Genomic DNA, 12,296 nt, shown 5'->3' with positions numbered 1-12,296 from the left:
ACACACAAGTGCACACACAGGGGCTTGGAAAGCATGTGACAACATTTCTAACCTGCCCTTGGAAATCAGATCCAGATATAGCAACAAGTGGGTTGATCCTTGACCTTTTTGGTGACCTTTCCAGATCTTCTTTGCTCGTCAGGAAAGGGTCAACTGGCGAGCTTTGCAAAAGTTGCACATGCACAGTTAGACAGAACTTAATTCTGTTACATGTTCTCACACAGAGTCGAAAGGATGCAACATTTTGCACCATTGTGTTGGTCAAGAAAGTGAGCGTCTTTTCTCATTTGAGCAGCTGAATGAAAAGAGTTTCGCTTCCTCAACAGAGCCTGATGATAGGAACAACATAAACACCGTTGCTTCGTTTATTACCAATAAGTTAGGGCTCAGAAAACTGTTCCTGGTGTAATTATCCAAAGTCTGCATTCAACCAGCTGAAGGTTGTGTCCTTTGAAGGGCCCATGGCACCTTAATTCAATTCAAGTACGTTGAGTTGATGCTTTAAAATTCCCACTAATCTTTTTATGAAATAAAGAGCAAGAAGCAGACAATATTCTATCAACTAGAAGTGTTTGCCACAGGCTCAGGGACAAGATGGGGCTGTGGAGAGGAAGTCGTACAAGAAGAAATGAACCTTTTTCATTTTTCTAAAAATAGTGGATGTTTACTTAGAATTGGTGAAGTTGAGAATCAGATAATAATAAAACTCTCTCCGACTTGTCTCAGAGGAAAACTTAAATCTCTGGGTAAAAGGTTATATTACATTTTTTAGGAAAGTAGGAAATTTAGATTACAGCTTAATGGCTGATAGGTGTCACGGTTTGGCTCTGCTTCATGTCTTATTTTGTAGTTTTCATGTCTCTTGTGACCCTGGGGTAACTTCACTTCCTGCCTTGTCCTGTGATTGCCTGATTGTTTCCACCTGTGTCCAATCACCTGCACCTCCCTTGTGTATTTAAGCCCTGTGTGCCAGTTGTCCTTTGTCGCGTCATTGTCTTTGTCAGTCCTCGTTTGTGCACGTCCGTTGGCTTCTATTGATTTTGTGGTGAATAAAGATCACCTTTTGGAAACTCTGCGTCCTGCCTGCCTGCCTTCAACCTGCACCCTCGCCCTGTGACCATAGGCCTTATTGCCCATGTTAGAAATATGTGTAATAATACAAAACCACCAAATATTATAACTCCACACCTGAAGACAGCGTGGGTTAAGGGTAAGGTTTCATTAAGTTAGTTATCTATATTCTGCCTTGCGTTTGGACTATCATCCTTATCCACTGGACCACGCCGGTTCAACTCTGTGGAAAAATGTTTGCTTGGGTCCCTCAACCCAAATGATACAATACCAATTCAAGTTGCGTTTCAGTTGTATTAATGCAAAACAGAAACTTGTTTTAACTGGTCCTACATACATGGTATGCCTTCACTTGGAGATCCCCTTCTGATGTGTGCATGTTGCTATCGACGGCCCTCCCCTTTGCACTGTCAGTGGTGAAGAAATGGTCATTGGTCCCAACGCAGTGAGATTCCTTTCAACTGAATGAGTATGAGCTCAAAGAAGCCTTCATGCTTTTAGGATTTGACATTGGGGTGACGCAATGGGCTGGATAATTAGTATGGCAGTATTCTTGTCAGGTAAGAAAAGTTTTGTCTCTTTATGACGACTTATTATCACGAACAATGTTTCGTATCACCAACGCTAAAGATTAATTTATATTTCATCATTTGTTCCGAAAGTATGTGCACCAATATGTGACTGGCTCAGTTTACTCTGACCTAATAAAGCTCTAATCGTAAACATTAGAAATGTTTTTTGTTTGTACATAGTTTTTTCAAAATCTAAACCCTAGCTTCAGTATGGTGCAGTGCAATTACAATTCAATTAAAATGACACGTACTGTATGATAAAAAAAATCCACTTTAATTCAGTCAGTCATATTACAACTGAGCTATGACCATTTAACCTTATGACATTGTATCAGTATCGATTATTGTAATACGTCATGGTAGTGATACTTTAACACAATAGAAACAGCATTTCATGTGTGTGTCTTTCTGAAGCCATAGAAGCTGTTCTTGTGTAACTCTAACTAATAACTATCACAAAGAAGAAACACAAGCTGAGGGCATTCGTTTCACAGCGTCCAACCCAGTACCTTTTTTAGACATTTATTTCTGGAGAAACTAGCATCAGCAAAGGGGATGTCTACAATAACAAGATAAGTTAATCTATCGGAAGTCACCGACCAGCTGTGTCATTAGACATTTCAACATCATAATGCTCTAATGAGGAACTAGGACATAGCATGACTATCCATCATTTCTGACCATATTAAGAGAACTTTGTATTAAGGCGAAAAAAAACAAAAAAAAGGAAGACTGGAATTGTGCAAGAGATGCACAAGGCAAGTGTAAGAACGGACCTAAATGTTTCCACAGAGAGAAAAACACAAATGTCTGTGAATTTAAATCAGGTGTTTTTTCTTCATTGTGCAGGGTTAAACGCTTTACTTTGTTTTAACATCGATCCTGTGGCTTGGAAGACCCTGACTCAACCTGCTGCAGGTTTTGGATACCAGGTGGTGCAGAGGCCATCAGAGTAAGTCCAAGCAGAAATGTTGTTCTGGAACATTGGACTCTAAACCAGCCAAATGGCAGCTGGTAGCATTTCTGCCATATGATCATCTCACACTAGTCGCTCATTTTCACGTGGACAGAGTTGTGTGATTCATGTATCTCTTTTGCTTTTTCACATGTCCGTCTGCTTTTATTTCCTCAGTTTGCTGGTCAGTGCTCCTCTTGCACAGTATTCACCAACAGGACGAGGACAGATATATAAGTGTTCCACCAAAAGATGTACGCGACTATCGGTTCCTGGTGAGTAACTTCCCATTACATAAAGCTTCACCAAGTATCAGATCACATTGGGATGTGTTTTACTAGTAAGAGCTGAAGGTTTGTAGTCTTTGTAGAACTGTTGTTGTGGCGCTAACACAAAGGGTCCAGAATGACTGATGGACTTTTTCTACACAGTGGCTGAGTTTGCAGTGAACATGTCTCTGGGTTTGACGATGGCAAATGATCCCTCCACACAAAGAACTTTGGTGAGCTGACTGCAAATGTTGATTATTCATTCTTTTGAACTTTTCTTGTACTGAAAAAACTCCCTGAATGCATTACATTACATTTCATGTACATAGCAAAATATTGTTCATTAATAAGGACTTGTTCTTATGCTACTTTCAGGCATGTGGTCCAACCATCCCAAAGGACTGCAAAAGTATCACCATGTACAGTGGAACCTGCTGGCAGATAGACGCTTCTGATCGAGTTACAGGTCCTGTACCTTCTTCTAATGGCGGTAAATATGGAAAATAAATACACACATAAAACCTACATCCTTTACACAAAAACACAGTGTGCATATAATATCATATGATTGCATTGGTGCATTGCGAGGTCCTTCTTGGTTGATGTACACTGACACAATCCGATATTAAGATATTATCAGAAGGAACTTATTTTCTCCTTTAGGTGTCTGCAGAAAGAACAACAGTAATAAATGCATGTGAAATGTGTGGATGGTCTAAACACTCAATGAATCATGAAAGGACATAAATCAGGATGAATGAATTTGGAAAAAATAGCAAACCAAATAATCTATTATTTATTTAGGTATGCAAATTTGGAAGCAAAACAGTAAAAAGAAGAGAAAAAAATGGTTAAAGATAGAATTTATTAAACATGTCTTTCTTCACTGAAATCATCCTAAAACAAACTTTGTCATCAATCTCTAAAAAATAAAGGGGAAGTTAAGTGTTGTTACGTTTCTGCCGTCCTGGGCTGAACCGTCTCTCTGTTAAATGCTCGAGTTTATCCTCAGATCACCACAGACTGAGGAGACTTTAGTCTGTTTGTGTAGGCTGATGATGTGTTGGAGACACATTTAGAGGAAGTGAAGTTTGTCTGAAAACTAAGAACTAAACTTAAACTTAAAAAAGAAACACGTCTAAAGATGTATACGCCTTCTCAGTTATTTTGATCTGTGAATTGCATATAGAATATTTTTTTAGCACACTACACATATAACAATAAAGAATTCCTAAAGGAAGAAATGTTTTTTAACCAACTTGAAATCTCTCTGACAGAGTGCAGGTCAGCAGACATTGTATTTCTGTTGGACGGCTCCGGCAGCGTAAGATATTGGGATTTTGAAACAATGAAGACTTTTGTAAAGAATCTGGTCCGCTCACTCCTGCAAGCAGACACAAAGGTATATTTGTGTTTTCACTTCCAGTGTGCAGAGCACAGGCTCTGAACTTATTCAGGGATGAATAAAAGATTGTTGATTTTAGAGTTGACTGTTAAATCAACTGATGGCTGAATGTCCTTCTTGTTTTTGCAGTTTGCCATCGTTCAATTCTCCAATTCTCCCCAAATCCATTTTTACTTCAGTGATAATCTGATCTCTGGAACTGCATCATGGGAAAGAAAAGTCGATGGGATAAAACAACTCTGGGGAGGAACTTACACAGCTAAAGCCATCAAATCTGTGATGTAAGTGTCTTCATCATGTTGACTTTTATCTGCAAGGAAATGGTTAAGAATTTGTTAAAGTTAAATCAAATCAACAGAAATTATTTAATATCATTTTATTGTGTATTTTAAATCAGGCATGTGTTGAAGGTTGTATGCCTTGTGACCTGGCTGTTTCACAGGCATTTAGCTTTGTGTATTAAAGTGGAGCCCTCGGCCTAATTTCAGCTTCCCTTTTCTGAAAATTCATGTGAGATACTTGTATTTTTTTATCGGCAAATTCAGGCGACAAACTAAATGGGGACATAAAAACTGCACAACTTGTTTAGCTGTCAAAACATCTGCAGTGTAACTTTAAAATTGCTTCTGTTAACTGATGGTACCACTTAATTTGCCCAGTGGAACAAATAACAGTCCAAAGTTTAGGTACAATGCTTAATGTAACTGTTTATTGCAACTTAACTCTGTCCCTGATCATGTTTATTGATTCATAGTAGTTGACTTTTTACATTGCAAAAGGTGTATAGAAATGGCCTTTCTTTTTACAGCAATGACGTCTTCACACCAACAAAAGGTTCCAGGCCAAATGTGAACAAAGTGTTGATAGTCATCACCGATGGAGAATCTAACGACCCCTACGATTTGCCAAGTGCAACAAGTTTAGCTGACAACAAAAAGATTGTTCGATTTGCTATTGGAGTAAGTTCACATATTTTAAATCAGTGAATTTTAGCAGCTGATGAACTTCGGTGCACATCCTCGGACTCTTGTTTTCAACTTTCTTAGGTGGGGGGGGCATTCAGCAGTGATTGGGCGAAAAAGGAACTGGAAACCATTGCATCTACCAAAGAAAACGTATTTCAAGTGGAGAGTTTTGACGCACTTGACAAAATAAGACAGACTCTGCAGGCCAAACTCTTCTCTATTGAAGGTATAGTTGTACATATAATTATTGTAATTCATTGAAAAATCCGAACCTTTACCCCTGATCATGGTTAGATTCATTAATGCATATATATATTTATGTTGCTGTTACAGGATCACAAACAAGTGGAGAATCACTGAAATTGGAAATGGCTCAAGAGGGATTCAGTGCAGCTTATGTGCCTGAGGTAAAAAAACACACCAGAAATGCCATGAACCTCACCCAGTTCAGACTGTGTTTAACAGACTTTTTTTTCAGGTTAATTTACTTTCATTGCTTCTTCTATGTCTTTCATCTTAAAGGGAATTCAAATGGCTATTGTTGGTGCTAATGAGTGGAAGGGAGGCTTCCTCCAATACTCAATGTCAACAGGCCTCAAGACAAGCTCCTATGAGGCTGATATAGAGACTGACAGTTATCTGGGTAAGAATGTAAATACCAAACAAACACCATTTGCATGCACTGCTTATGCTCTCTCTTCTTTCCTCTTTGCAATAACTTGTTACGTTATTTATTATAATATAGCAAGTATTCTGCGGTTTATGTGAGATTTGAAATGAACAAAAAAAGGCAGTCAGAAATTATGTTTACACAAGTGTGTTATAGACCAAGAAGACTCTTTGTAAAGTAAACTGAATGTCTAATTTAAATAAATGTACGAGAATCATTCTTTCTAAAAAATGTGCAATGACTACATATGTTAATTACCTATATCTACCAAAAAGATTGACAGTTGGCTCACAGCAGGTCGGACTAACTAATGCTCTTTGATTCCAGGTTACTCCATGGCAGTTGCTAAAACGAGGTCTGGCACGTTAACAATTGTCGGTGCTCCAAGATATCAACACAGAGGAGCTGTGATGGTAGTTCACCAAAACGTCCTCAGAAAAACGATTGATCCCTTTCGCTGGCAGGTGGGACCTTAGAATAAAGAGGGGCTGAAAGTCCAGAAAGACAATGTGAAACTTATGTTTTATTAACATGTTTCCTTTGTTCCTTTCACAGTTTCAGAGTGGTGAATATTTCGGGGCTGTTGTTTGTGCGATGGACCTGGATCTCGACAGCTTCACTGACTTAATCCTCATATCTGCCCCAATGTTCATGGACTCTGATGGAGAGGGAAGGGTTTACGTTTGCAGCTTGACTGGTTTGGTAAATTAATATTGTTTATTTTATCTGGAGCATTAAAATCCATCATTTTTACTAACAACCATGCAAACGTTGACTCTCGTCTGTATATCTTCACCAGGATGTGGAGTGTCGCTTAGACTCTCCATCAGTACTGAGAGGGGACGTCTCTGGCAAAGGAAGGTTCGGGTCTTCTCTCGCTGTACTGCCTGATCTCAACACCGACGGTCTCAGTGACTTGGCAGTTGGAGCACCTTTGGAGAACAACGGTCAAGGCAGCATCTACATATTCCACGGAGAAGGAGGAGTAGGAGGAATCAGTTCTTCTTACTCACAGGTGAGTGAGGTCCAGCATGCATAGTTCCATGTTTGCCGTGTTGTTCAAACTTTAATAATCCAAATATTCCTGTTTACACAGAGAATTGCAGCATCTGAAGTCCAGTCACCATTGAGGTTCTTCGGCCTGTCCATCAGTCAGTCGTCTTTTGACCACAGTGGTGACGGGCTGCCTGACTTAGCGATCGGTTCAAAGGGTGCAGTTGTCTTACTGAGGTGAATCCATCCAAAATGCTTCTGTCTACATACTGCATCACACTTTACCTCTTCAACGTGTGCAGACCAGTCATTCAGCCTCCTTGAGCAGCTAAGAACCGGTTTGGTTGTTTGTGGCGTTAGCCTCCTGATCACAAAGCCAATGATTATCCTCACGTGTTTTCACGCTCTGTCCATTTCCAGATCAAAGCCAATAGTTATGGTGGAAGCTACAGTGTCGTTCAGCCCAAATCGAATCCCAACTCAAAACTCAGACTGCTCAAAACCTTTGGAAAGCACAGCAGAAATCTGCTTTACCATGACCAGGCACTCCAAAGTAGACAAAGGTACCCGATGCTCCACTGTCATTTAAATACTTTAAGAGTAATCTCTTAATCACAAACCAATCTGTTCCAGTTACAGCAAAGATTAGCTACAATCTAACACTGGACGCCACTCGCAAAGTCCCAAACAATCGGGCCTACTTTAGCGAGAAACAACGAGAGACAAAAGGGACAGTTGATATTGACTTAATTCGGCCTGTATGCAACACGGTGAAGTTCTTTGTTCAGGTGAGTTGTTGGACAGGCACAACTTTAAAAACCACAACCTTTGTTGTATTGACAAATCAAATATTTGATGCTGATGTTGCCTTAATTATTCCAACCTTTACTATTTCTAAAATTGCTTATTACAATAGCGCCCTACCTTTGTCTTGCAGGCTTGTCCAGAAGATGCTCTTAACACACTTCACAATGAACTCATGTTCAGCTTTGAAGGTTTACCTAACCCCCCAAATCCAAGTGCTAGTCTCGCCCTGCAGGCGCAGAAAACAACAGTACATCCTGTAAGTACACTCTGAAAAAGTTTTAGCAGAAAGTCTGAATGAAGTTCAGAACAATAGTTTTTCTTGTGTCAGTTCTCACATAATCAACTATTTGCAATCTAGCTACCAAATGGAGAGCTAACAGTTGTCTTAGTAACGGAGAGCATTGCTATAGCGTTCTAAATAGAGTAACCAGTCAGACGAACTGTCTACTCTTTCTGAACAAAGATGATTTACTTCAAACTCTTTTTCACAGTTGGGGTTCGAGATCAATTGCGGCGAAGATGATAACTGTGTTGATGACCTAAAAGTGGATTTCAACTTCACCAAGTGAGCTGAAAATATGAAGCGCAAACAAAGCTAAGTTCCTTGGTTTTCTTCTAACTCCTCTTTCCTGACTTCTAACAATCTGTCAGATCCTTAGAGGTGAAAGTGGGCATTGATGAACTGTTGGATGTCACCGTCTCAGTGGAGAACAGAGGGGAAAACTCCTACAACAGCCGTGTCATTCTCTCATATCCAACCGGACTCTCTTTCAGGAAGTTTACAACCCTGCAGGTAAAACAACAGCATCAGTTCTGGTTTTAGTTGTTCTTTGGTCAGCGGCTTTCTCCCTTTAAACTCATGTGTTCATAATTAAGGGGAGAATTGAGTGCAGCTCCTTGGACAGTGAAGATGGTGTAACGAGAGGGAAGACGGACTGCACTGTCAACAAGCCTATTTTAAAGAGTGACTCTAAGGTTTGATCTCTGGACCGAATCATCTCTACTCACTACTGCAGAGACACAAGAGGCCGTCTGATTCCTTCCCTTTGTGTCATTTAGGCTTTCTTCATCATCTCCTATGGGATTGAGACTGGTAGCCAACTTGCCAGTAGCATTTCTTTCTCTGCAAATGTTTCCAGGTACTGCTCACCTACCTGCATGATAACCAACATGCAAGTGTGTAATAGTACACATTCATTTACATTTGTACAAATCATTTTCACTTTCCTTTAGTGGGAATCTGCAACACTCCAGTTCAAGCGAACTCTACAGAAACAAAGACATTGATGTGAAGTTCAGCATTTTTGCTACGATTGAAGGGTTTGTGTTGTTTTATGTGAAACAAAATGAATTAATATATACATATATTGTACTTCTACAGCAAAATACAATATTAAAATGTTAAACCTGGTACCTTATTGCCTAAAATTCAGTCAATTTTTTTCCATCCATTTAGCTCCCTCAGATACAGCAATTTTTCATTCGGCAAGAATAATCTGCACAAACCAGTCCAACAATCCATTGTGGTAAACTATCTTGCATAATTCTATCACATATTATTGAATAACTTCAATGCTTGTATACATCGTTTAATACCTTTTCTATTCTCTCCTTCTCGTAGGTTACAAATGACATCAGAGCAGTGAATTTTACGGTGGTGATTCGGGTGCCTGTGAAGCTCGGTGATAAAAACATCTGGAAGGTTTCCAGCAGCTTGCAGGTTGCATGTGGGAATTTGTTGTTCCAGAACCCTTAAAATATCAAATGATAGTTGTTTTACACAACTACAGTCTCATGGACCGATATGATTACACAAGTTTGTTTCACGACGAAACAACAGGAATTTACTGTATTTCAGATTCCGGACTGTCAAAAAGACCTTGATGAACAACCTAAAGTCACAGATTTTATTGCTAAGATACAGAAAAACAAGTTAGTGGTAGGTATCCCTCTGACATACACGGGCCCATTTAAGAGCTCCAACATACACTCATAAACCTGGTGTTACATCAATATAACCAGTATTATTTCTTTGAAAACACCAACAGGACTGCTCTGTAGCCACGTGCTCTGTTTTCAAGTGCAGTAAGATCATGGGAAGACTGGAGAGTAAAACCTACCAAATCTCTGCCAACCTCAGTTCTGAATGGATTCAGCAGGTAGAGGATGTGTTGTATGATATCACACAAACTTTCCAAGCATTTTTATGCTGGATATAGACGTTTTTTAGATTTCAACTGTTTCGTACAATGTGTCAGTAAAATATTCACAAAAATAATGAATTAAATATTACATTTTTGTCAAAAGAGATAAAATTAATATTATTATCCTACTTTCTCCCCTCAAAAAGATTGGACTTCAATCTGCCAAATTCCTCTTGATCAGCACGGCCAGTCTGGAGTACGACAGAAAACAGTACATCTTTTTCTCAACAGGGTCTTACAACAACCACCCTGTTCGCAAGGTAGGTGACTACACATCGTTTTAACCTCTTTGGGTTTCAACAGAGCTGGAATGTGATGCACGTTTCTTCATCCCACCCTTCAGATTGAGGTGGAGGTAGAAGTGTATGCCGAACCAGACTTCACCAAAGAGATTGTTGGAGGATCACTGGGAGGGTTAGCTCTCCTGGCTTTACTCACCGCTGGCCTGTACAAGGTGAGACACTGACAAACACTGCTTCTGTTTGGTTAGCAGCTTTTTAAAGGCAATAAATGACCCATACCATGACATGAGTTTAATTTAGGTGGGCCAAGGTACTGATGCTGTGAATGCTGGCTCACTAGAATGGCTGATTGGGTGTAACACACTTAATAGAACTGAATTCTCTTTAATGATGTTTTTATTTGTTATGCGGGGATTATTATAACTATTTTCTTTTCTTCCTCAGGCTGGATTTTTCAAGAGTAAATACAAAGAAATGATTAACGATAATGTGGCGGATCCGGGGGACGCTGGAGACGCACTTACACCAGATTAAAATATTTAAACAGTGCAGATTTCAGACAGCAGCTTTTTATACATCAAATATATTTAATCAATAAGGTATGAGAGGCTGTACTTTATCGTCGCGTTGTTAGGCCCAAAGCACAGCGGAGGGCCGGCAAGCCTCAAAGTTATTATTGAAGATAAATTACTTTCTTCAAGTACATTACATGTCATTCAGTTAACGCTTTTTGTCCAAAGTGACTTGCATTGCATTATATAACCCATGCGTTACATTTTCCCTGGGGAGCAATTAGGGGTTAGGTGTCTTGCTCAGGGGCACTTCGACATGGCACATGCTACTCCACGCGCCACCATCGCCACCTTATTGCTTTTATAATACGGTTACCAGCTAAATTACAAATAGTAAGTAAATAGCTGCCTTTCAGCACAAATTAGTTGTAGCCACCAAATGTTGTGTATCGCATTTTAGTAGTCTAGAGTAAAAATTGTCCCTGTACGTGCATATAAACAGCATTGGGTCCTGTAACATCTCATTCATTCACATCGCTCATCACGTCCACCTTAATTGTCTTGTTGCTAAAGCTCGGACTGCCTGAAAATGATCATTTGTGGGATGTTTGCACAAATTCTAACCTGTTAATTTGAGTGTGCAGTGAAATGGAACGCTAGGGTCAATGTGAACAGCAAATGCACATTATCGCTTAATAATGAACCACCGTGACTCGTTTTCAACCAATCACTGGATTTCATCTAACCCTATTATAATCTGAGGAATGGTAACTGAAGATGGGGAGAGCTTTTTGCAGTGGTAGTAGAACCAACAGTGTAGCGACATACAGCGGAGAAATGTGCGAAGGAATTCCTCCACGTGTCACACAGAAGGGAGATTAGAGGCAAATGAACCACTTTACGCAGCGCTAGGCTAGTGCTAGGGCTAAGTGCTCATTACTTGTAAGATTTAGTCTTCATCTAAATAGAGTGTACATAGTGGTTTTGTGCACAGCCAATGTAAAGAAATGTGGCAGGAGGCTCTATGAAATTCAAATGTTTGATAATTTTATATTTGCAAGCTATGCATGTTTGGGTTTTTTCTGATTTCAAATGTTTTGTCAAACTGAAATTAAAATGGAAATACTGATGTATACTATGTGGAAGTAAACCCTAAGAATATTTATTGTTATACATGACACACGTTTTATGTAGAAAAAAATATTAAGTCCAGACACTGGTGGTGATGGTAGAGAATAAGTTGCTTTAATCTTCAGATATGCCAGGTTTACCTGCTGATTGGAGGTGTCAGGGGTGGTGGAGGGTTTGCATCTGGTGCTGAAATGACAACTGAATGCAGCAGAGAGAACAGCTTTTAACGTTAGACAGCACTGACGCGATTGGTTTACGGAAACGGTGCCTCCGCTCACAATCAGCTTATGGCATACCCACATAGAGAGCGGAGGCCCCTGGGGGCAGGCATTGGCTTCTCTTACTGACTTAATTCACGCCTAAGCTTCATTTAAGAAAGTTCGGGGAGAGATCAATTAAATAAACCTTAAAAAAATGCCTGTGAGACAACAGACCAAAATCCCAATAACAGAAACTGAGGCCATGGGGACAGCGAAAGACAACAAAAGAGAAATTGAGGA

The 12,296-nt window shown here is 39.7% G+C and overlaps 1 protein-coding gene across 2 annotated transcripts; it reads left to right on the top strand.

Annotated features, from left to right (window-relative positions):
- Positions 1-1,131: 1,131 nt before the first annotated feature.
- On the top strand, positions 1,132-11,803 carry LOC119212585 (integrin alpha-M-like). Of its 2 annotated transcripts, none has more exons than XM_062560169.1 (30): positions 1,132-1,210; positions 2,493-2,595; positions 2,776-2,873; positions 3,030-3,100; positions 3,243-3,357; positions 4,145-4,269; positions 4,402-4,553; positions 5,081-5,231; positions 5,319-5,463; positions 5,571-5,644; positions 5,760-5,880; positions 6,235-6,371; positions 6,463-6,609; positions 6,707-6,922; positions 7,004-7,137; positions 7,321-7,463; positions 7,534-7,688; positions 7,838-7,963; positions 8,199-8,272; positions 8,359-8,500; positions 8,584-8,682; positions 8,767-8,846; positions 8,941-9,027; positions 9,164-9,233; positions 9,329-9,427; positions 9,566-9,646; positions 9,756-9,866; positions 10,058-10,171; positions 10,255-10,365; positions 10,598-11,803. In XM_062560169.1, exons 1-30 carry the CDS (start codon positions 1,147-1,149, stop codon positions 10,685-10,687), a joined length of 3,435 nt encoding a protein of 1,144 aa, XP_062416153.1. In that variant the 5' UTR covers positions 1,132-1,146; the 3' UTR covers positions 10,688-11,803. The 2 variants fall into 2 exon arrangements, with proteins under 2 accessions (XP_062416153.1, XP_037319055.2); XM_037463158.2 differs by lacking the exon at positions 1,132-1,210 and adding an exon at positions 1,537-1,631.
- The last annotated feature ends 493 nt before the right edge of the window (positions 11,804-12,296 follow it).

The sequence above is a fragment of the Pungitius pungitius genome, chromosome 21 (assembly GCF_949316345.1).
Source record: "Pungitius pungitius chromosome 21, fPunPun2.1, whole genome shotgun sequence".
NCBI classification, from domain to species: domain Eukaryota; kingdom Metazoa; phylum Chordata; class Actinopteri; order Perciformes; family Gasterosteidae; genus Pungitius; species Pungitius pungitius.
Note: the sequence above shows the minus strand (reverse complement) of the source record. Positions and strands in the feature narration are given on the sequence as shown.

Coding starts and splice junctions, on each gene's coding strand:
- LOC119212585 (XM_062560169.1), top strand. CDS start 1,147: ATGTGTAATAATACAAAACCACCAAATATTATAACTCCACACCTGAAG. Junction 3,358..4,144: donor TGTACCTTCTTCTAATGGCG/GTAAATATGGAA, acceptor TCTCTCTGACAG/AGTGCAGGTCAGCAGACATT. Junction 9,428..9,565: donor AGGTTTCCAGCAGCTTGCAG/GTTGCATGTGGG, acceptor ACTGTATTTCAG/ATTCCGGACTGTCAAAAAGA.